General features: G+C 42.6%; 1 protein-coding gene across 5 annotated transcripts in view; it reads right to left on the bottom strand.

Annotated features, from left to right (window-relative positions):
- KDM2B (lysine demethylase 2B) overlaps nt 1–22,213 on the bottom strand; it is a 209,119-nt gene that overhangs the window by 126,131 nt on the left and 60,775 nt on the right. For 4 of the 5 annotated variants that reach the window (XM_073626678.1, XM_073626654.1, XM_073626645.1 and 1 more), the window contains one exon: nt 1,747–1,840. In XM_073626678.1, coding sequence (XP_073482779.1) covers nt 1,747–1,840 — 94 coding nt within the window. Of the gene's footprint in view, nt 1–1,746; nt 1,841–18,692; nt 18,830–22,213 lie in introns of those variants that run through there. The other variant, XM_073626670.1, reaches the window with a different exon arrangement.

The following is a 22,213-nucleotide window of genomic DNA, read 5'->3' on the forward strand; positions in this document are numbered from 1 at the left end:
GTGTGGAAAACACTGGTTTAGAAAAGTGAAAATAAAAATGAGAGGCACAGCCTGTGGTCTTCTCTACCAAAGCAATGACCAGGCATCATTGTTGACAAATATGAAAGTTACCTGGCTCTCATGTTGATCCTTCAGTTTCAAAATCAAGTTACTAACCCATACCACATAGAATAGGAGTTCAAAGTGCACTTGCTGCATTCTTCTTGATTTTCTTATGCGACAAGTATACTTATGTTCTTATGTTTACTGTTCTAATCATTTAAATGTCCAAAGTATAACAAAGCGTAGCAGGAGGCCATGTAGAGAACCAGGAGAAGTCCTAGGCAGGGTATAGCACACGTATACACCTTGTAAACACCACTCTTTTTAATATCTTCCATTTTTCTTCACCCCTGGTTTCTTGCTCTAACTGCCCGCATTCTCCACCATATCTGAGCTGTGAATAGTTAGCAGGTACATTTGTTCCCTGGGCTGAGCAACCTTTTTAGGCATAGAGACTAGTTCAGTAGTATCCTGACAAAACAGTAGTCTCTATATTTATGCTATTTACAAGTTCTAAATAGGTGCTGTACAGTGCTCCAAAACAAAAAACTTCAGACCAAAACCTGTGTCCCTGTTAACTACACAACAGGAGTCTCAACGAACAGGCTGGGAAAGCCTAATGCCTGACAGCTCCAAAATATACATCTTTGTTGTTTTCCCCAACCTTAAAGTGTACCTAAACCCAAAAGCAAAAATGTAATATATTGCTTTTTAATAACCCTTAAATGTGTAGACTGAATTTGTTTTCTTTTTTCCCCCCTTTATTTTCACCTGTCTGTAAGCCTATTCTTTTTCAACTTCCTTTAACAGTCCAAGCAGTCCAGCATAAATGGCAGTTAAAAGGTTGAGACAACCCATTTAACACTGACAGGGGTGCTTACAATGGTCAGCATTTATTCATTTATGCAAAATGAAAAAAAAAAACCTGTTTCTGTAACTGCTGCTAATTATTAATATATACACACACACACACAAGTGCTAGCCATAGAAACGAGTGGACTACCCATCAACCTTGCCATGGAAGAGAATTGTTTTGGCTATCCAATTTTAAATTACAGTAGATGCCTATGACAGCATTTGACCAATGAGATGCTAATAAGTAGAGTCCTTAGTGTCCTATACTTTCACAGCTTCAAACAGGTTAAGCCCCTGAGGGAGCAGAACAAGTGACTCCTTGGATTCTAAATACATGGTAAAGAGCCTAAATTCCATTAGGGCCTGGTTCACACCGATGTGTTTTTCAGCGCGCTTTCAGTTTTGCAGAAACCTACTACAGTCCATTTAACATGATTTCATCAGGGTCACATTCACATCTCTGCGTTTTCAACTGTTGTATTTTTTGGAAAGGGTCAGGGACTTTTTTCCTGCAGGAGGTTTCGTTTTTGGTTTCATATACTTTAATGGAAATGCATAAAAAATGCAGTGCTTGCATTTTTTGCTGGTTTCTCCCACATGACAAACCCCTCCCAAAAACGTATCAAAAGCACAAAAATACATGAAAAAAAACTAAAACAAATGCATAGGTGTGAACCAGGCCTTAAAGGACCATTTTAGCAATATCTTTGAATGGTGGAAATATTTTGGATAATACAATTATATTGCAAAGTTATCATATGGACTAGTAAATATAGGTATAAATGGTTAAATAAACCTCTGTCTCTATGTGCACATCTGAATAATGAATCATTCAAAAAATGGACTTGCCTTTCCACCTCGAAAAACATGGTACCATACGGATGTCCCTCCAAAGTCAATATGGAAATCAGTGAAACAACCTTTGACGCTCATCAAACAATACCTGTGAAAAATATCATCTGTTCAAGCAAGGCATAAAACTCATCAGATCTAGATTGAGCACTCTAATCCTTTGCAAAAAAAACAAAAAAAAAAAAACAAACAGATGCATCAAAAACACTGTGTTAGAGGAAGTTGGCAACTAAAGAGATTTTCGTACTTACCATAAAATACATTTCTTGGAGTTCATTGTGGAGGATTTACTGTCCATCAGTAAACTTTAAGAAATGGATTTTACAATAAGTACAAAAATCACATTCTCTCTCGTTCATTAAAGGGACACATGAGTTCAGAGTGTCAAGACATCCAAAAAGCAGTCCAACTGAGAGGTGGGTAACAGCTACAAAACACCAACAGGGTTCTTTACAGGATAAGGCTGCCAGCTCAGGCAGTCACCTTGCAGAGGTGATGGCAGCCAGTAAAGCAACCTTGTGAATAAGAGTGGCAAGGGGAATATCCCTGATCATTTCAAGCAGTGGTCTCTGGAGCGCTGAGGGATCTAACTTCAGATCCACAGGGGAGCTCAAAGGGAAGCCATTCTGTACAAAGGTCTTAAACAGTGAGAAGCTAGCAGTCTTTGGAAGCAGATATAAAGTGCAGAGATCTGACCCTTGATGGTAATAAAGGACCAAATGCTAGTCCAGGCTCATTTGTAAAAAGATCAGGATTTGTTACACACCCAAACACCCACACCCCCCCCCCCCCCCAAGGAGTTTTCTGTGATGAACGTTTACCAAGCAAAGGATGCCTTCCACGTGCAGTGATCGATTTTGCAGGAATTAGTGTTTAAGCCAGTGACTATAAAAAAGGGTGGTAAACCTGTCCTTGGAACAGAAGATCTGGAAAATCTGGAAGAGCCCATGGAACAACTGCCTGAAGTCTGTTCGGGTTGGAATAACTCATCCACTTGGCCTGGTCTGGAGGATGCGAGGATGACCTAAATGCCCTGCATCTCAAAGGAGGGGAAGCCGACAAGAATAGAATTTCAGGGGAGGAAAGGTATAGATCAGCCTGTACTGGTCTCACAGAGCATCCACTGCTTCAACCAGAGAATCCCTGTACCTGGAGATAAACCTGTACAGCTTGTTGTTGATTCTGGATGCCCACATCAGGCATCGCCAACTATAAAACGTGGGTCTGGAACATCTTCAAGTGTAGAGACCATTCCTCTGGATACAGTTGCTGCTGGATGGGTATAGTCTGCCTGCCAATTGTCCACACCTGGGATGTAAAGGGCACACACGGCTTGAACACGAAGCTCTGCCCAGGATAGGATCCTTTGTCTTGCAGCGAAAAGTCTTCTAGTTCTTCCCTGATGGTTGACGTATGCTTCTGCTGTGATATTGTCCAACTGAATCCTTATCAGAAGACCTTCCAGTTGAGATGTCCAGTGCTGGGTAGCCAGATCACCCAAAGTTCTAGAATGCGGACTGGGAGGCAAGACTCCCCCTACATTCAAGTCGCCTGCACTGACAGGGTGTCCAGAACTCCTCCCCAGCCCAACAAGTTGGCATCCGTTGTGGGGATCTTCCTTGATCTGAGAAAGAAGGACTTTCCTGGATGCAAGAGCAGGATTCCTCTGCCACAAAACAAGGGACAGCAGGTCTGGGAATATGACCACCTGCTCCATAAAACCCACCTGGGCTACATGGAGATCAGCTAACCTGTGCACCATTGCAGGTAGTTTGGAAGACCTGGACCTGGGGGGAGGGGGATAGAAACTAAATTCTAACCTCTGGAGACCACCTTCTGCAGCTAAGCATCTGAGGTGCTCATTTCCCAAATGTCTGCAAAGGCTAACAAATGTCCCCACTTTAAAAATAGGGGGTGTCCCCTCATGCTGAAGATGATTTATGTAAAGGTTTGATGGACTTGGAAGTCTAGGGTTTGCAGACAGACTGGGTGCATGCTTGGGCTTGATTTTAGAGGTAGAGGCCTGGGAGCTGGTGTTGCAAGCAGGCTGCCAGTCTCCAAATCCTCCTAGAGGCGGCAGTATATTCTCACGTACCACAATGAATCAGAAACTGACAATATACTGAGAAGAAAAGAGTATTGTGAAACATTGTACATTTTTCCTGTCAAGCTTTTTTTTCAGTTTGCATTAAATTATAATAGAGCTAAGGTCTGTAATATATAGTGTACAGGATTTCAATAAAACAATAAAAAATATGAGTATTTATGAATAGTTACTGTACATTAAAAGTGGTTACAAATCATAGTTTTGTATTATTCACACTAAAAATAGGAGTGCTGCATTATTAAAAATACACATTTAAAATCCAATAGGCGTGTTGGATTATTATAAGTACACATTTAAAATCCAATAGGAGTGCTGCATTATTAAAAATACACATTTAAAATCCAAGAAAGAATACGGGACCCCTTATTGTTGCCAGGACAGGTGTGTACATCTTGCAGCTTCAAGAAGCTGTGATTTTTAAGTGGACCTGTACACAAGAAGATTTGCTATGTTATAGGAACCATGTAGAAATCTTGATGCTTTCTGAGCAGTTCCATGAAATTTTACTTTTTTTGTGTTTCTGGCATTCCTCGTGCAAAATAGTAGCGTACTTCCTATGTGAGGGGGCCTCACAGCCAGCCAAGGAGCCTCTTGCGTCCGATTGTTATTATATAGTGCAGATCCGCTATAATCACTGATCTCCACCATTACTAGTATAAAAAAAATAAATAAAAATTCCATAAATTTATCCCATAGTTTGCAGACGCTATAACATTCACGTAAACCAATCAATATACGCTTATTGGGATTTTCTTTACCAAAAACATGTAGCAGAATACACATTTGCTTAAATTTGTGAAGACGTTAGTTTTTTTATTTTTTATGTTATTGGATATTTTTTATAGCAGAAAGTACAAAATATATACTGTATTTATTGGCGTATAACACTCACTTTTTCACCATGAAAATTGGATGCAAATAGCGTGTGCGTGTTATACGCCAATACTTCAATTTCGGCTGCCTCGGAGGCAATGGGCGGGGGGGGACGGGGGGGTTCGAGTGCCGTCAGATTACATACAGTGAGAATCTCCTGTTTACTTGGCGGCCTCTGTAATAGGAAGTCAATAGATGGCAATGGCGAGGCTGCTGCATTGATGGCAATGGTGAGGCTGCATTGATGTGGACTAATAAGGCTGCATTGATGGCACTTATGAGGCTGCAGGTGGGCATTGATCAGGCTGCATTGATGGCAATGGTGAGGCTGCAGATGGGCACTGACCCTTATTTTGCTTCAAAGTTTCTTATTTAAAATTTAAGTTTTTTTCCTGAAACTTCCCTCTTAAAATGAATGTGCGTGTTATACGCCTGTGCGTGTTATATGCCGATAAATACAGGTATATATTTTTTTCAAAATGGTTGGTCTTTTTTGCTTTATAGCGCAAAAAATAAAAAACAGCGGTGATCAAATACAATCAAAAGAAAGCTCTATTTGTGAGGAAAAATAATGACATAAATTTTATTTGGGTAGTGCTGCACGACTGTGCAATTGTCGGTTAAAATAATGGAGTGTAGTATCACAAAACATAGCTCAGTCATGGAGGGGAGGGGGGGGGGGGGTTAAATCTTCCAAAAGTCAAGTGGTTAATGTTAACCACTAAAGCGGAAGAGTGTGACTGGGCCCTTGGTCTCAGAAGGTTAGCAGTAAGACTTAGTGATGTCACTATGAGAGGTTCTGACATGAGAAAACAAAGCTACACCTACCAGTAGAATCTTCAGAATTCAAAACTTTTAGGAGTGTTAGATGTTTGATCCCCCCAACTGCACCGGCCAGGCAATGTGTCCCTTGGGTAGTCTCTTACTGGTGGCTTTTCTTTAAATATTTTTAGCGACAGAGTTGCTTTACAATTTGGATTTTCATTCCTTTCTTTAGGATAACATAAAAATGCTCAAAAGTTTTATAAAAAGCCCTATAAAGAAAGCCCATTCAAAGAAAATGCTTAATCCTGGTTCCGGTCTTAAAAAAAAAAAAAAAAGAAAAGAAAAGGTGGAAATGCTATTCTTATCGTGACATGATGATAGCATTTTGACTTCCACACCAAAGTGATGGCAAGATAATTAGCTCAATGAAAAATCTGCACTCAGATTCTAAAATAAAATCACTGGTATTTAAATCTACTAAGCAAACCTAAACAATGACCTTTAGTCATTGAAACCAGGGGAGTTGTTAGGTCTACAAAAGATCTGGGGCTAGAGCCCATAGCAGCGTAGTAGAGAAAGTCATACACTTGGGCGGGCACACACATGTATATACAGTAATATACGTGTGTGTGTGTATATCCCTAGACAGCCCCTCACTTACATCAGGGTCCCCAGAGAGCCCCCCTTACATCAGAGTCCCCAGAGAGCCCCCCACTTACATCAGGGTTCCCAGAGAGCCTCCCTTACATTAGGGTCCCCAGAGAGCCTCCCCCTTTCATCAGGGTCCCAGAGAGCTCCCCACTTACATCAGGGTCCCCAGAGAGCCTACCATCCCCCTGGGGACACCTGCAGAGACTCTGGGCTATGGGCCCCAGATTCGGGGCTATAGCCCCAAAAGCCACCCCCTAGCGACGCCACTGATTGAAACCAATATAAAATTACATCATTATCAACTGACACTGTATAAAATATGTTCATGCCTTCATACCAGAAAGGCCAATCTGTATAAGTAGAATGGCTGGTGTACAGCATAGGCATTTTCAAAAATATTAGAACCATTTATTGTTTACTGCATGCAGCGGTTTCAGGTTTATTGGCTACTATCAATGCAATGTGTGGAAACCATGGCTTCCAATGTCAGCCATACAATGGTAAATGGAACACTTGCTGAGGACTCAAATGGCACAGATATAGATATATATAATAAAGTATCTTCAATCTCCCAATTATATCCTATTATATATTCACTTAACGTTGCTCCAGCCACTCAAGCATGGACTGTGCTCAATCCACTGTTAATCTGGCTTTCTTGTCGAGCAGGGAGAGTCACACAAGGATCGAAAATTTGACTGGTCCCTACTTAACCGGCCAAATTTTCAATCTATCCATGGCCAGCCTTAGACACCCATGCAGGACTGTCTAGTGATCTGACAAAGCCACTATTATTATACAGGATTTATATAGCGCCAACAGTTTACGTAGCGCTTTACAACTTGAGGGTAGACAGTACAAATACAATACACTTTGATACAGTAGGAATCAGAGGGCCCTGCTCCTTAGAGCTTACAATCTAAGAGGGAAGGTCAAGAGATACAAGAGGTAATAACTGTGGGTGATGTGCTGATTGAGAAGATAAATGTACAGTTGTTAGGTGGGGGCCAGATAGGCTTCTCTGAAGAGATTTCAGGGATCGTCTGAAAGTGGATAAAGTAGGAGAAAATCGGACGGATTGGGGTAGAGCATTCCAGAGGATGGGGGAGGCTCTGGAGAAGTCCTGAAGGCGAGCATGGGATGAGGTGACAAGGGGGTTTGAGAGCAGGAGGTCTTGGGAGGAGCGAAGAGAACGATTAGGTTGGTATTTTGTGACTAGGTTAGAGATGTAGCTGGGGGCCAGGTTGTGGATGGCTTTGTAAGTTATAGTTAGTATCTTGAATTTAATTCGGTGACTGAGTAGCAGCCAATGGAGGGATTGTCAGAGGGGTGTAGCAGACGCTGAGTGGTTTGTGAGGTGGATGAGCCTGGCAGCAGCGTTCATGACGGACTGAAGTGGGGATAGCCTATTTAGAGGTAAACCAATGAGGAGGGAGTTGCAGTAGTCGAGGCGGGAGATGACCAGGGAGTGGATTAGAAGCTTTGTGGTGACATTGGTTAGGAAGGGGCATATCTTGGAGATGTTGCGGAGATTGAAGCGGCAAGTTTTGGATAGTGATAGAGTGTGGGGTCGAAAGGTTAGTTCAGAGTCCAGGATTACACCTAGGACCTTGGTGTGGGGAGATGGGTTGATAGTTGAGCCGTTGATATTGACAGGGAAATCAGGGTAAGTGGCACCTGAGGGAGGAAATATCATGAGCTCGGTTTTGGATAGGTTGAGTTTGAGGAAGTGATGTGACATCCAGGCTGATATGTCTGCTAGTAAGTTGGTAATGCGTGAGGAGACAGATGGAGAGAGCTGGGGGGTGGAGAAATAGATTTGGGTGTCATCAGCGTAGAGATGATATTAAAGCCGTGGGAGGCAATCAACTGACCAGAGGAGGTGTTGTAGATTGAGAAAAGGAGAGGTCCAAGAACAGAACCTTGGGGGACCCCAACGGAGAAAGGAAGAGGAGAGGAGGAAGTAGAGTTGTAAGTGACACTGAAGGAGCGGTGGGATAGGTAGGATGAGAACCAGCGAAGAGTACAGTCACGGAGACCAAAGGAGTGGAGTTTTTTGAGGAGGAGGGGGTGGTCCACTGTGTCAAAGGCAGCAGAGAGATCCAGGAGAAGTAGTACAGAATAGTGTCCATTGGCTTTAGCCATTAGTAGGTCATTTGAGAGTTTAAGGAGAGCAGTTTCCGTGGAGTGTTGAGGGCCAAAACCGGACTGAAGGGGATCAAGAAGTTTATTCATGGTCAGATGGTCGCTTAGTCGGTTGTAGACCAGTCTTTCAAGAAGTTTGGAGGAGAAGGAGAGTAAGGAGATGGGACGTAAGTTGTTGAGATTGGTGGGGTCCAGTGAGGGCTTTTTAAGTATGGGGGTGACTAGCGCATGTTTTAGAGAGTTTGGGAAGATGCCACAAGAGAGGGAGAGGTTGAAAATGTGAGTTAGAGAGTGTAGAATCGAGTCAGAGGGTGAGCGTAGCATTTGCGAGGGAACAGGATCCAGGGGGCAGGTGGTTAGATGAGTGCTAGATAAAAGTTTAGCAACCTCAGTAATAGTAGCAGGGTTGAATGAGGGAAGTAATGATTGTATCTGTGGACATGGGGTGTTGCATGGGGGAGGTTTTTGTTCATTGGTGATCTCCTCATGAATTGTATCAATCTTAGTTTTGAAGTGATTGGCAATCTCCTGGGCAGTGAGTGAGTTGGTGGGTGGAGGCAGTGGAGGACAGAGTAGAGTGTTGAAGGTAGAGAAGAGTTGACGTGGACTGGATGAGAAGGTGTTAATGAGTGTGATAAAGTAGGTCTGTTTGGCAGTGTGTAGGCAGGAGTAGTATTTTAGGAGGGCAGATTTATATTGTGTGAAGTCTTCCTGGGTTTTAGTCTTATGCCACAGGCGCTCAAGAGCGCGGCTACGTTTTCTGAGACTTCTGGTGTCATCTGTTTGCCAGGGTTGTAGCAGTCGGGGCCTAATTCTGCGTGTAGTGAGGGGGGCAAGCTTGTCTAGGGAGGAAGACAGTGAGCTATTGTAGATGAAAGTAGCTAGGTTGGGGCAGGACAGAGGTGAGATTTTGTCATAGAGGTGATCAGTAGCAGAGCAGAGAAGAGAAGAGTTGAGGTGGCGAAGGTTTCTACGTGTAACTGTTAGGCGGTTGGAGGGAGAAGAGGTGGAAGACAGGGAGAGAGCAAAACTAATAAGGTGGTGATCAGAGAGTGGGAGTGGATTGTTGGAAAGGTTGCACGGAGTGCACAGATAGGAGAAGACAAGGTCAAGGGTGTTGCCGTTGGAGTGGGTAGGAGCCTGTATCCATTGCTTCAGGTCAAGCGATGAGGTTAGACTGAGAAGTTTAGAAGTAATAGTAGTGTTAGTGTTAACAGGGATGTTGAAGTCCCCAAGAATAATTGTGGGGATTTCAGAAGAGAGAAAGTAGGATAGCCAGGCAGAGAAGTCATCAAGAAAGGCTGATACTGGTCCAGGGGGCCGGTAGATGACAGCAATTCTTAGAGAAATGGGAGAGAACAGACGAATGCAATGTGCCTCAAAAGAGGAGAGTGTCAGAGAGGGAGGTGGGTGAAGTACCTGATAGGTGCTGCATGGGGCTAGAAGGATTCCCACTCCACCTCTCTTCCGTCACTTGGTCTGGGAGAGTGAGTCCAGAGAAGGCCCCCATGGGAGAGGGAAGTAGGAGAAATAGTATCTGATTTATGAAGCCAGGTTTCAGTAATGGCAAGTAGGTTAGAGGAATTTGTGATAAAGAGGTTGTGAATTGCGGTGAGTTTGTTGCAGACAGAACGTGCATTCCACAGGGCACAGGAAAAGAGGGGGCTGGTTTTGGAAAGAGGAATAGAGACCAAGTTCTGTGGGTTGCGGCTCCTGCCAGAGGGTGTAGGGGGATGGGAGCATTGGGCAAAGACAGATGATGGTGGCACCAGAGATTAGGAGAAGCAGGAGGGTGAGGGAGGTAACGTGGGAATGTGATTTATGTGAAGGGGCATGTCTCAGGAGTACTGGAGGTTTTATCAGTATATGGATGTAGAATGAGCAAGAGTTGGTAGGAGCAGTAGTAGGGAGAGGACAGAAGGCAGGGTGATATGTATAAGCAGGCGGATGGAAGGGGGGGGGGTGAAGGTAAGAGAGTTTGAGGAGAGAGGACAGGAGTGACAGAAGCAGTGGTAGAGAGTGCATGTTAGAGTGGAAGGAGAGCTTATTAGAGAGACAGGGTTACCTGCAGTCTGTTAGGTGCTTTCCAGTGCAGATTGCTATATTTGTTCGCTTCGTGCAATCGCTGAAGTGCAGAGATTGAAGTGCATATCACTTGTAGAAAGAATCACTTAGAGATAGAAGCCTTAAGGATAGAAGCCATTGCAATGTGCTCCCCCAGCAATGTGCTGACCCCTTAAGGATGCTCAAATTTATACTGTTATAAGGGTGGGGTTGAAGTTCATTAATTAATCATGAGTGACTATAAGAATGCCTAACAATCAAAGTGGACTTTTTGCTTCTAAAGTCAGAATAGCAAGAGGCCAGAGGCCAAGATAAGATCAACACATAAGACAGTGCAGAGCAACAAAAAACAATGTCACACAGGGCAACAGATAGAGAAGGCCACATACCAAAGACACACACACAGGGACAGCAAGCAAATCCCAATTTCATTTAACGGTGGAAGATGTGGTTGAGCTGACACATACCAAAGACACACACGCAGAGACAGCAAGCAAATCCCAACTATTCATAACCTGCGTCTCTGCAGCTGTCAGCTCTTTGGATAACAAATGGGCATAGCCAAACTAGGAAGACTCTACCTATACAAATCTAGCTCCAAGTACCCGAAAAGCAATGAGATGACAGCACAGTGCAATACAGGAGAATCTGGTACTCCCACTCTCATCCTAGATTGTTGAGTGCGGGGGATAAAAGTATAATTTTAGATTGTTATACAAACATTACTTGAAGGACGACTGCATTCTGATAAGAAACAGCTCTGTACAGGCAAAGATGTCACATTATAAACAGAAATTAGTATTTTTTTCTGTAAACCCTATTTACAACTGTCAGCCTGTACAGAGGCAGTGCAGTGTTTATCCTTCAGTTCCTGATAATATTACAAGGGGAAGTATTGTAGTACAAGAGGAAAATGTGGTGGGAGGGCAGGGTCTGTCTTGTGGTAGCAGGCCGGATTGTAAATACTGCACTGTTGCTATGTAGGCTTGATAAAAAGAATAATAAATGATTAATAGTTTGCTATATATTAGCTTCCTATTGCCGCCTTATTTTTTTGAAGTAGATGTAAAGGATGTGATTCATGAAGGAGACAAACGGCCACTTTGGAGACAGGGAAAGAGCTCTGTCACTCCATAACATGGCCTCAACAAGGACCATCATGGTAGTATACCAGGTAATAAGCTGTAGATACAAAAAAAAGGTAATGTGTACGAAAGGTACAATTATACTACAGAAATTAAAACATTGGAATATTGTATATAGTTGGACTAACTGGTGAGCTTTTCTATCTGAATTAAACTCTGCTTTCAAGTAAAAAAAACTTCTGCATAACTGATTTTCTCAGTCTTCGTATCCTAGCTTTTTGGCACCATCCTCCCTCGCACCATCAAAAGAAGCCCTCTATAGCGATTAGGCTCCAGGAATTGGGATAGAAGGTTCTGACGCAATGGCACAGGGTACCTACCCTTTTGCACAGGATCCACCCCACAGTCTTGCTGATGTTGCCAACAAGATGATGGTACCATGCCACATATTTTCTGGATGTGCCCCCTACATCCGCCCCTTCAAGACTCGATTTGGGACCTGATCTTCAATATATATATATATATGCTTGGAGGATAGGCCGGTGATGTGTCTACTTCACTTAATTTCGCTCTCGTGGCGTAGGTAAAAGGGATCTATTTAATACACTTACTAAATGCAGCAAAAATCTGTATCCCCAAAAAATAGAAATGCTCGCCCCCCCCTCCCCCCCCCCCCCTGAAATGGAGCATTTAAAAACAGCTATAAGGCAAAAGGAGGAGTAGTACCACAAAGCATGTTATTGTTGGCACAATTTCCAATATTCCAGTGACTACAACACCTATGTGTCTTCTGCGCTCTCTTAGCAATTTCCACAAGAGAATGAGCATAATCAGGGGAGCTAGAGTGGGCTGTGTGGGCCGCAACGTGGCGGCCTGGCCTCTGGGCTCTTAGCTGTATTGCCTCCATTTCCGTCCACCTTTTTCTTTAATTCTCTTTCTCTCTCATGTCTTCTCTACTTGCCAACTCTTACAGCTATATTGTAGGACATGCTACTTGACACGTGTCAGATGGCAATATACAGTGGGGACAGAAAGTATTCAGACCCCTTTAAATTTTTCACTCTTTGTTATATTGCAGCCATTTGCTAAAATCATTTAAGTTCATTTTTTTTTCCTCATTAATGTACACACAGCACCCCATATTGACAGAAAAACACTGAATTGTTGACATTTTTGCAGATTTATTAAAAAAGAAAAACTGAAATATCACATGGTCCTAAGTATTTAGACCCTTTGCTCAGTATTTAGTAGAAGCACCCTTTTGATCTAATACAGCCATGAGTCTTTTTGGGAAAGATACAAGTTTTTCACACCTGGATTTGGGGATCCTCTGCCATTCCTCCTTGCAGATCCTCTCCAGTTCTGTCAGGTTGGATGGTAAACGTTGGTGGACAGACATTTTTAGGTCTCTCCGGAGATGCTCAATTGGGTTTAAGGCAGGGCTATGGCTGGGCCATTCAAGAACAGTCACGGAGTTGTTGTGAAGCCACTCCTTCGTTATTTGAGCTTTGTGCTTAGGGTCATTGTCTTGTTGGAAGGTAAACCTTCGTCCCAGTCTGAGGTCCTGAGCACTCTGGAGAAGGTTTTCGTCCAGGATATCCCTGTACTTGGCCGCATTCATCTTTCCCTCGATTGCAACCAGTCATCCTGTCCCTGCAGCTGAAAAACACCTCCACAGCATGATGCTGCCACCACCATGATTCACTGTTGGGACTGTATTGGAAAGGTGATGAGCAGTGCCTGGTTTTCTCCACACATAGCGCTTAGAATGAATGCCAAAAAATCTTATTTCTCACCATCTTGGAGTCCTTCAGGTGATTTTTAACTCCATGCGGGCTTTCATGTGTCTTGCACTGAGGAGAGGCTTCTGTCGGGCCACTCTGCCATAAAGCCCCGACTGGTGGAGGGCTGCAGTGATGGTTGACTTTCTACAACTTTCTCCCATCTCCCGACTGCATCTCTGGAGCTCAGCCACAGTGATCTTTTGGTTCTTCTTTATCTCTCTCAACAAGGCTCTTCTCCCCCGATAGCTCAGTTTGGCCAGACGGCCAGCTCCAGGAAGGGTTCTGGTCGTCCAAAACATCTTCCATTTAAGGATTATGGAGACCACTGTGTTCTTAGGAACCTTAAGTGCAGCAGAAATTTTTTTATAACCATAGCCAGATCTGTGCCTTGCCACAATTCTGTCTCTGAGCTCTTCAGGCAGTTCCTTTGACCTCATGATTCTCATTTGTTCTGACATGCACTGTGAGCTGTAAGGTCTTATATAGACAGGTGTGTGGCTTTCCTAATCAAGTCCAATCAGTATAATCAAACACAGCTGGACTCAAATGAAGGTGTAGAACCATCTCAAGGATGATCAGAAGAAATGGACAGCACCTGAGTTAAATATATAAGTGTCACAGCAAAGGGTCTGAATTAGGGTTGTCCCGATACCGATACTAGTATCGGTATCGGCACCGACACCGACACCAAGCAAATACTCCCGATGCTTCACCCGATACCTAGACAGTCAGCGATGATCGGCTGCTTTAGTGAAATTTATACATCGGTGATCGGTGCTTGTAACTCTCCCACACACGATCACCACTGACTGTCCCCGCATCCTCCTCCATGCCCCCTCCGTTCTGCTGTCCCACTCCTTTCTTCCTCCATGTCCCCCTCCATGCCTCTACCGTTCTGCTGTCCCCCTCCCTTCTTCCTCCGTATCCCCCGCCGTTCTGCTGCTGTCCCCCTCCATTGTCCTGTCCCCCTCCTTTCTTCCTCCGTGTCCCCCGCCGTTCTGCTGCTGTCCCCCTCCGTTGTGCTGCTGTCCCACTCCAGTTTTCCCCCGCGTCCCCCTCCGTTCTGCTGTCCCTCTCCATGTCATCCTCCTTCCTTTTCTGTATGAACAGAGTCAGTGATCATTGACTCTGTCCATTCACATAACTGAAACATTGTAACCTGTGATTACGATGTCTCAGTTTATGAATGGAGAGGAGCCGCTGTCTTCTCTCCATTCATTTTCAGTGCAGCTGAGGCTGCAGAGAAAAGAACTGGGGAATCTCTATCCTAGGTCTCTTTCTCTGTCTCAAGGGGGAGATTTCAGGGGTCTATTAAGACCCCTGATATCTCACAAAGCCCCCCAACAGGGCTCATTAAAAAAAAAAAAAAAAAAAAAGTATTGCAATAAAGAATTAAAAAAAATGATTGTAAAAAATAATAACAATTAAAATAAAAAACACAAAGACTCTATCTACCCCTCCCTCCCTAAAAAAAAGAAAACAAAGAAAGCATTGTAAAAAAAAAAAAAAAAAAAAAAGGTAAAAAAAAACCACTGTCACGTGACATTAAAAAAAGTATCGGTAATCGGTATTGGTGAGTACTTGAAAAAAAGTATCGGTACTTGTACTCGGTCTTAAAAAAGTGGTATCGGGACAACCCTACTTAGGACCATGTGATATTTCAGTTTTTCTTTTTTAATAAATCTGCAAAAATGTCAACAAGTCTGTGTTTTTCCGTCAATATGGGGTGCTGTGTGTACATTAAATGAGGAAAAAAATGAACTTAAATGATTTTAGCAAATGGCTGCAATATAACAAAGAGTGAAAAATTTAAGGGGGTCTGAATACTTTCCGTTCCCACTGTACTGCTAGTAATTTGGAGCACTATTGAAGTGGTTTACCCTCTTCATTCTTGTTTTTTTCTTTGGTGTAAGTTCTGTCTTAGGAAAACTAAAAGGTATGCAGGCAAGACCCTGCTTGGGTAACCATTTCATAATCTCAAAACCATACAGCTAGGCAGGACTCATTTTTTTAAGGGGATTTCACCCGCTAAGTAGATACTTTTGATCTAAATGCCATCCTTTATTACGTGCCAGGTATGCTTTATCTTCATTTGCCACTTTGTACCTAAAATATGCTGTGACTCATCCTGCTCTACAACTACCGTGATGTTAGATGTACCTCTGAGTTCTGTATTACTATTCCCTTTCAGAAAAGAAAAAGAAAAAAAAAAAAAAAAAAAGAAGTAGGAGAAGCCAATGATTCTACCTGAAGTCAGATGACCACTCTTTTTCCTACTGACCAGCGACAACACAGAATTGCAAATGCTAACATTTCCTATAGTGCTATCACCCGAGTAGCAGTGCCAGGAAACAGAGCTTGCCAATACAATCACAATAGGAACAATAAGATGAGGTACAAAGACAGGAAATAGTAGGACCACATAAATGCCATCCCTTGCATAACGCTGAAGCATTAAATTAGGTACTTTAAACTTGACTTTTGGAAATCAAAAGCAGAACTCCAGTCAAAAAAAAAAAACCTATAAAAAAAACAACCTTCTGCTGCAACACTCACCTTCCATGTGGAGCTCACCCTTAAAGGAAATGTTCACCTTTATAAAAAAATATATATATAAATAATAATAATAATAGCACATTTTTTGCATGTAAAAAAATATGCATTATTTTTTTTTAATGGACCCGTAAGGCATTGCCCCCACGATCAACAGATCCTGGGTGTAATGCCATGGTTCTGCAGACTGTATGTGTGTCTGAACGTACCTCCATTATGGCCAGGCAGTTACACTGACAGGAAGCATGAATGAACTACCACAGCACTCAGCAGCGCCATAGTAGTTCATTGAGAACTACAAGCCGACAGCCTTTGTTTCCCCATTCGCAAAACACTGTGAATGGATGACGTGGCCACAATTGTTGCAAAACAGGGGATCGGGGGCCGATGCATCTGTAACATGTTACACCCTGAATATGGGTGTAACATGTAACAAGTTACAAAAGGTGAACTTATCATTTAACCCCCCCTGCACTCCCTTCCCCCCCTCCCCCAGTACTTCTTTTCTTTCACTAGATGTCCTCAGCCATCCAGGTTGAATGACAGCCAGAATTATTGAACCCCTTCTTCTGAGCTCAGGCTGTCAATTAGTTGTCTCAACCTTGAGAATGGACAGAAAAGGTGAAGCAGCAAAGTGATGAACTAATCTCTCTGTCATTTTGCTTTCTCCTCCTATCAGCACGCATCTGGTCAACACATGACCTGATAGGTTCATTGTGCTGCTCCTTCCTCTCCAATAAGAGTTCTGCTGTGTAAGGGACTGCAAGAAGAAGATATACCAAATCAAATTATCTCAGGCAGCACAATGGCAAAATGGTTAGCATTTCCACCTGGCAGCACTAGGGTTGTTTGTTTGAATCCCAACCAAGGCACTACCTGCACAGAGTTTGCATGTTCTCCCTGGGCTTGTGTGGGTTTCTACTGGGTACTACGGTTTCGTCCCACACTCCAAAGACATGCTAGTAGGGTGATTGGCTCCTGTCCAAATTGGCCCTAGTAGGTGTATGTATGAAAGTGAGTTAGGGACCTTAGATGTAGCTCCTACAGGGCAGGGACTGATGTGAGTGTACAATATACTGGTATATGTAAAGCGCTGCATAAATTGACTGCGCTATATAAGGACCTAAAATAAATCTTAATGAATACAGAGCTGGATTATTTGCATCCTTTACATCTGCCTAGCATTTAACTTTAAAGAGTAACACAACTTTTGTTCGAAAAAAAAAAAAAAAAAAAGCATTCCCCCATGGTTGATCAATGTATTGTACAGGGATTGTAACAAACTTTCTACTCTTTAGAAACAACTGTTATCCTTTGCAGACTGATTCTGAGTGGAAATGACTGGGTCATCATAATCAGCTCATGCTCTTTCAGTATTCTGATGGGAAAAGCTGCAGGGTCTGCATCCCTTGTATTCAACCCTTGTTGAGCATCTCACCAAAACAATTTTTTTGCAGGGGATGCCTAAAATCAGATATATATTCATACAGACAGCTGGAAAAATCAGTCAGCCAAATTACATAAATAGGAAATGACATTTCTCGGGGTGTTCTGTACAGCAACAATATACAGAATGCCTCCAGTTTAGCAAACTGCATTGCATTTTACAGTGGGTACAGATTGAAAAGAAAAGGTCATTTTTAATAACATTAAAATTACATTATGGCTTGTGTAGCAATTACATATTTTGCTATATCTTTTTCACAAAAGTGGAGTTACCCTTTAGGTAACAGTGCTCAGGGGAAAGAGATTCATACGTGCTTATGATTTCACTGTATGTTGAATATCTGAATTAATTATAAGACTACATTAATTTAAGTGTCAGATTAAAAAAGCCAGCAATAGCACCCACAAAAGAATCACTTTTCTTTTTTTTTTTGTTTTTCTTTTAAGTGGAGTTGTTGTTTAACTTGACTACCTAGTGAGAGATTCTGAAAATTCCATTGTGCTTTTCACTAGTATAATACGGAAGAGCCTAAAGAAATATTTACGTATTACTTTTCAGTCGCCAGAACCATTTTTGCGGGCGGAATCTCACTCAAAAATACCCAAGATAACACAAACATAGCACATAATGCTACTGACAGTTCTTACTTTAATAAAGTATCATTTAGATTAATAGTAGTTGATGAGTTATGCAATCCTAAATTAGATCTATATTCAATCTACCCACAACAGGCTCGGTTAACCTGTAGAACCACAAGTCTCAGCATTCCTTCTGTGTCGGATGTTGGATTGCTACCCTCTATGGTCGAGCAGAACTTTAATAGCACAATCGCTAGGTCATAATTGTACAGGTCAACTTTGCAGTTGTAGCTCAGCAGAAAACTAGGAGTAAACCAGATGACATCATAGTAATTATTGTCATTGTCCTCTGTGTGCAGATAAAACAGCAACATATAACACGCTCAGTGATTTAATGCAGTATTTCTGGCATACTTCATTGAAATATAGAAAATGTGGAGATCTTTTGCATGACCTTCAAAGAAAAAAAAAAAAAAAAAAAACACGGCGCACTTCAAATGTGTTATCCACACAACAAAACACGGATAAATAGATACGATGTAAAAAATACAATAAAAAAAAAAAAAAAAAAGGTGTCAGAAATGCTCTATAATAAATGCGCACTCCGTGCTTCAGCCAGAATTTATTGCAGAACTGTCAGCAGTAGTTGAAGCCCTGTTAGACGGAAAAAAGAAAACTCAAACTCATTTCAAGAAAAAAGGGAAAACGAAATGTTTCCAAACAGCTCAAAACGCAGTCTATAACATATGCAAAGCCGAGATCATTAATTTGTTGGTCTCCAGCCATCAATATTAATTAGAAAGCAAGAAGAGCAGCATCCTTCTATCCCACCCCCACACGCAAAGCACTAAATTAATACCAAAAGGATTAGCCCTCCTGAGTCTCCATTACCTCTCTGCAGCAGAAAGAATGATTGGTCACAACTGCCTCGGAAAGAATTCACTTAGCAGTGGCTTGATGGCCCCTCCTCTCTAAACACAGCGAGCTGGAAGATGTCAGCAGAATGCAGACAGCATGCACAGGCTCTGGAACACGAGAGGCTGGCGCAAAACTAGAGACACCTCCGATACATCAGCGCTGGCTGCCTAGCAACCACATCCAGGGCTGGGGTTGACGAAATGATACGCAATGCTGTCAGGAAGACATACTTAGTGTTTCATAACCTCTATGTAGCCACCACCCTTCAGAGGACATACATAGGACAGGTACAACGCACAGCAGACACTGTACAAATGGGACATCATTTCCCTTTACAACAATTACACTGCAATATAGTTTACTTTTATTAAAAAACAACATACAGATTACCACTTTCTATTTTTAAACACAAGAGTGGACCCTAAGGCCCCTTTCACATGGGCGCCGTGTGGTCCAATCAGCGGGGGGTCCGTGAACAAAATGCCCTGCTGAATTGGAGCAGATTGTGATGAATGACACTTTGAGGGGGATTTACTAAAACTGGAGCATGCACATCTTGTACGCCTGTGCATAGTAACCAATCGGCTTCTAACTTCAGCATGTTTCATAAAGCTTTGACAATAAAATCTAGAAGCCAATTGGTTACCATGCACAGCTGCACCAGATTCTGTGTGCTACAGTTTTAGTAAATCACCCTCTATGCGACAGCTGCGGCCATTTTTTTTTTTTTTCCCCCCTGATTTTCAAGCCAGAGCTTTCCAGACCCATATTGAATCTATGGGTGGCTGTATAAAAAACAGACTTGCAACTGTTTTACATCAAACTACCTCCGAACTGTCACATTTAAGTCTGCAAAAATAGAAGAGTATGCAGACCTTTTTAATTTTTTTTTTCTGGACCAAGACAGAATTGGAGGTAGTCGGATTTAAACCGACATACGTCCATGCACATCTGCCTGCCCATTGATTTACATGGAGCTTCCAATTGGGTCCGCTTGTCAAGTAGAAATGAACGGGCCTTAAGGCCCGTACACAGGATCCGAATATCGTACGACCGATCACACAACCATTTTCGCTTAATAGTCGCAATGTGAAATTGAATAGCTAAATAAAGTCACGAAAATTATCGTACGACAGAAAAAAAAAAAAAATCGGAAGCACGTGTTGTCATTTATTTGTACTGAATTTTCGGACAACAACTATACTGACCAACCGAAAATCGTACGATCTGGAATCGTACGAGGAAAATTTTCATGCATGCCCGATCGAATAAGATTGGATGAACAGTCCTGATCGGCTGTCGAAAGTAGTGTACACACGATCCAAAAATCCTTCCTCGGACGACCGTTTTCGTACGATATTCGGATCATGTGTATGGGCCATAACACTGATGCGATCACCAATGTAAAACCAGCTTTAATAAAATAAGTAGAGGATTCACAACATAGTCTTACCTGTTCACCTCCCACTCCAACATGTTTCACCCCACAAAGGACTCTTGAGTGCATTGGAGTGGGAGGTGGACAGGTGAGACTATGCTTTGTGCATCTTTTACTTTTTATATTAAAGCTGGTTTTACATCAGTGAAGGCATCAATGTGCAGCCTGTTCATTTCTATTTGACAAACAGGACAAGTGAACGGGGATACACTCCTGGGCGTGCACCTGATGAGAGCTGGAGGTCCAGGGAAAGTTACAACTTTGTAGCGGCATAGCTACTACTGATTCTGATCAGGTCCACTTGATAACCTGACAGGTGGACCTAACTGTACTGTCTGTGTGAAAGGGGCCTAAAGCTATAGTCACACTAGGCTTATGAGTTTGTATTATTTAAGGCTCTATTCACACTAAGGCGACTCTCTGGTACACAAGTCGCATCAAAGTAGTGCAGGAACCTTTTCAAAGTCACTGCAACTTTAAGTCATACAGATATGAATGGGTTCCATTAAAATCATAAGGCTGTGACTTGTCATGCGACTTTATGTGTCCAAAGTGTGAACGGAGCCTAAAGTGGTTTTAAAGCATCTTTTGATATACTTTACATAGTTTGGGCCAAGCTGGCCCAAAAAAACTATGTCCCTCTGGAAACATGTGAGGCTGCTGGATTTGCGGTATAAACTGTATAAAGCTGCGGCTACAAACAGCATACCGCACTGTGTTCCAGCTGGAACACAGTAGAGTCTATCACAGCGGTGCTCAGCCATTCAGAGAAAGCAATACATATAATTCATGAATACAAAGCCTCCTCTGATTGGAGGAAGTCTGACTGACTTAGCTAATCAGAGGAAGCTTTGTATTCATTGATCAAATACATTGCTTTCTCTGAATAACTGAGCGCCACTGTGATAAGACTCTACTGTGTTCCGGGTATGAGACAGGAAGTCTCGGCTTGAACCCGGGAACACAGTGCGGTATAATGTATGTGGCCGCAGCTACATACAGTTTATACCACACATCCAGCGGCCTAACAGGTTAGTGAGGGACAAGCTGGCCCAAATGAACTATGTACAGTTTATCAAAAGATGTAGTTCAGTTTTAAAGTCCAAACATTTATTTTACTTTAAAGAATATGTTCACCTTTAAAATAAATAAATACATAAATAAATGCACATTTTTTTGCAGGTAAAAAGCTATGCATTTATTAATTTTTTTTAATGGACCTGTAAAGCATTGCACCCAGATTCAGCAGATCACATCACATCGCATGACACAATCCTGCAAACTGTCAGTGCATCTGTCTGGCCGTACCCTCCGATACAGTCAGGCAGTTACACTGACAGGAAGACTTCATGAACTACCACAGTGCTCAACAGAAGTCGATAACCATTAAGGCTTTTGGGCCTTGTAGTTTTCCCATTCACAGAACACTGTGAATGGATGCCGCGGCCGGGCAGACGAAATGCCACTCGGCAGCGTTTTTTTGCAGACTGTGACAGCTAGCGAGGGAAAGAAGATCCCCAGCTAGCTGTCAGAACGGGGGATGGGGGGAGGTGCATCTGTAACATGATACACCCTGAATATGGGGGTAACATGTTACAAAAGGTGAACTTAACTTTTAATGCATTCCCTGCATTATGGTAAAAAAAAAAAAAAAAACAATTTACCTACCTTTTCTACCACCCTCTCCCAAACACTTAAGCCTGGTACGCGTACAGCTCCGGTCAGAGCCGCTGTACTAACCATCTGACATTAGTACAGCAATCTCACCCACTGAGCTGTTGTTGGGACGCCCCCCCCCAGAACACTCTGATCAGCACTTTCTGCCATTGGCTGAGAGTGCTGATCGGGAGTCGGTCGGCTGCTGGATTTCTAGCATGCTCGGCTGGCTTCTGTGGGACAGACTAACATACACACGGGCTGAATGTAAGCCGTCTTTTTTTTTTATCAGGCAAGTGTCTCCCGATATTTTGCCCGTGTGTACCCGGCTTTAGTCTCACAGGAGACTCAGGCAGCAGTGGGAGTTGCTGCTGTCAGTGAAATATTATAAAACGTGAGC

Source organism: Aquarana catesbeiana, linkage group LG01 (assembly GCF_042186555.1).
Source record: "Aquarana catesbeiana isolate 2022-GZ linkage group LG01, ASM4218655v1, whole genome shotgun sequence".
NCBI lineage: Eukaryota > Metazoa > Chordata > Amphibia > Anura > Ranidae > Aquarana > Aquarana catesbeiana.